Consider the following 3,105-nt stretch of genomic DNA (forward strand, 5'->3'; position numbering starts at 1 on the left):
CTTGAGCCCAGGAGTTGGAGGTTGCTGTGAGCTGTGATGCCACGGCACTCTGCCCAGGGGGACAGCTTGAGGCTCTGTCTCAAAAAAAAAAAAAGAAGAAGATAGAAACAACATTTGAGTGCCCATTTCACATACCTTATTAACCCTTACAGCAAACCCTAAGAGGATAAGTGTTTTTTTTGTAGAGACAGAGTCTCACTTTATTGCCCTTGGTAGAATGCCGTGGCGTCACACTGCTCACAGCAACCTCCAACTCCTAGGCATAGGCAATTCTCTTACCTCAGCCTCCCGACAGGCACCCCCCGGAAGGCCCGGCTATTTTTTTATTGCAGTTTGGCCGGGGCCAACTTTGAACTTGCCACCCTCGGTATATGGGGCCAGTGCCCTACTCTCTGAACAACAGGTGCTGCCCAGAGGATAAGTTTGATAACTATCCCCCACTCCAATTTTTTATTTATTATTTTATTTTATTTTTGAGACAGAATCTCAAGTTGTCGCCCTGGGTAGCGTGCTGTGGTGTCACAGCTCACAGCAACCTCAAACTCTTGGGCTTAAGAGATTCTCTTGCTTCAACCTCCCAAGCAGCTGGGACTGCCACAATGCCCAGCTATTTTGTTGTTGTGGTTGTTGTTGCAATTGTCATTGTTGTTTTAGCTGGCCCAGGCCAGGTTTGAACCCCAGCCTTGGTGTATATGGCTGGCGCCCTACCCACTGAGCTATGGGTGTATGTGGTTGCCGCCCCCTAATTTTTTATTTTAAGCGACAAGGTCTTGCTCTGTCACCCAGGCTGGAGTGCAGTGGCCCAGTCATAGTCCAAATTTCTAAGCTCAAGTGATCCTCCCACCTCAGCCTCATGGGTAGCTAGGAATACAGATGTGTACCACCATGTACTAGCCTGGCTATTCTTAAATTTTTTTAAAATTTTTTTGTAGCGACAGGGTCTTCCTGTATTGCCCAGGTTTCCAATTCCTGGTCTCAAGCAATCCTCCCACCTAGGCCTCCCAAAGTGCTGAAATTACAGGTGCAAGCCACCATGACCAGCCTCCCTTATCCCATTTAAGAAAAAGAAAGCACTCTGGGAGGCTGAGGCAGGTGGATTGCCTGAGCTCACAGGTTTGAGACCACCCTAAACAAGAGTAAGACCCCATCTCTAAAAACCCAGGCATTGTGACAGGTGCCTGTAGTCCCAGCTACTCAAGAGGCTAAGGCAAGAGACTCGCTTAAGCCCAAGAGTTTGAGGTTGCTGTGAGCTCTGATGCCACAGCACTCTACCAAGGCTGACAAAGTGAGACTCTGTGTCAAAAAAAAAAGGAAAGGAAAGGCTCAGAGATGTTTCTAGTTTGCGCAGAGTCAAACAGCAGGCAAAATTAGACAACTGTGGGGCCTCAAAGGTCATTCTGTTTCCACTACACCATTTTGCCCCTCTGTGTCCTCTCCCTCCACCCACCACCCACCCTGCCCTTACAGACCTTGCAGTTGAGATCAGAATCGAAGCCATAGCGCAAAATCGCCTGAGGGTCTGACATCATGGGGACTCGCACAGTCCTCTCTTCATCCAAGTAGAAATCCTTGAGGGAAGTCTTTCTGGAATCAAATTTTGTTAGCCACTGCCCTGGAATGAAATGAATGGAGTACCCTGAGTCCCAGGAGACCAGAGAGGCAGTGGGACCATGCTGTGTCTCCAAACCGTATTATTGAAAATTGCCCACTCTATGCCGGGCATGGTGGCTTGCACCTATAATCCCAGCACTCTGGGAAGCTGAGGCAGGTGGATTACCTGAGCTCACTAGTGCAAGACCAGCCTGAGCAAGAGGAAACCCATCTCTACTAAAAAAAGTAAAAGAATTAGTTGGGCATTGTGGTGGCGGGGGCCCGCACTCCCTGCTACCCTGGAGGCTGAGGCAGGAAGATCACTTGAACCCAGGAGTTTGAGGTTGTTGTCAGCTATGATGTAATGGCATGCTAGCCTGGGCAACAGAGTGAGACTCTGTCTCAAACAAAGCAAAATAATCCAACTGAAGGAATCTTAGTTGTCAGAGTCTCTGACACATCAAGGAATAGCTTTACATCAGCATATGTGGTTTGGACCACAACATTTCCAGAACCTTAAATACTTTCCATAAGCAAACTCAAATGGAAATAAGTTGGTTTTGTCAATTTGACTGTCTGGGTCATACAAGTGCTATGATAGCTTACCAAAAAAGTAAACATGTGTACACTTCTACAGCAGTGTTTCCGTGCAACAGTATCAAAGGAGGTCAGACAAAGAAGAGATCTCTGAGATCCTCTGATCACCTTTATAGCTAAAAACGTGCTGAAGCCCGAAGAGGTGAAGTGACTTGAGTGAGCTGATGACCAAGCTCCTTTACTGTGGCCTGTAACATACTGGACCTTCCAGTGGTTCTGTCACTGGAGATCCGTGCTTAGAGTAGGAAGCCTGCAGACTTTTCTCTAAGCACTTAAGAGTCCACTCTTACTGCTGCCTGATGGACAGTTACCAAGCATTTTAAGGGGAAGGTTGCCCAACCGCATACACACAAGGCCTTATCTGAATGGGGCTGGCCTCATGCTAGGCCTGTGGAATGATCTCTGGGTACATCACCACAGCCCAAAAGCAAGATGTTGTTCAGCACCTGCCATGACCTAGTTACAGTTCTAGGGTCATTATGAAAATAAAAGACAACATATACAAGGTATCTATGAAGTAATGTGTATTACCCTTACATTAAAGATGGGAAAACAGGCTGGCCAGGTGGCTCACACCTGTAATCCCAGCACTCTGGGAGGCCGAAGCGGGAGGATTGCTTGAGCTCAGGAGTTCAAAAGCAGCCTGAGCAAGAGTGAAAGCCCATCTCTACTAAAAATAGAAAACTTAGCCAGGCATTAGGAGGCTGAGGCAAGAGGATCGCTTGAGCCCAAGAGTTTGAGGTTGCTGTTGAGCTACGTACGATGCAATGGCACTCTACCTAGGGTGCCAGAGTGAGACCCTGTCAATAAAATAAGTAAAATAAAATAAAAATGAGAAAGCAGGCTGAGTACAGTGGCTCACACCCTCAATCCTAGCACTCTGGGAGGCTGAAGTGGGTGGATCGATTGAGCTCAGGA

The 3,105-nt window shown here is 47.6% G+C and overlaps 1 protein-coding gene across 1 annotated transcript in view; it reads right to left on the reverse strand.

Moving 5' to 3' along the window:
* Positions 1-3,105, reverse strand: part of SERPINF1 (serpin family F member 1) — a 19,535-nt gene that overhangs the window by 4,008 nt on the left and 12,422 nt on the right. The window contains exon 6 of the mRNA XM_003799091.3: positions 1,470-1,612. Within this exon, the coding sequence (XP_003799139.1) occupies positions 1,470-1,612 (143 nt within the window). The remainder of the gene's footprint in view (positions 1-1,469; positions 1,613-3,105) is intronic.

Source organism: Otolemur garnettii, unplaced genomic scaffold, assembly GCF_000181295.1.
Source record: "Otolemur garnettii isolate 467f Iridium unplaced genomic scaffold, OtoGar3 scaffold00145, whole genome shotgun sequence".
Taxonomy (NCBI): domain Eukaryota; kingdom Metazoa; phylum Chordata; class Mammalia; order Primates; family Galagidae; genus Otolemur; species Otolemur garnettii.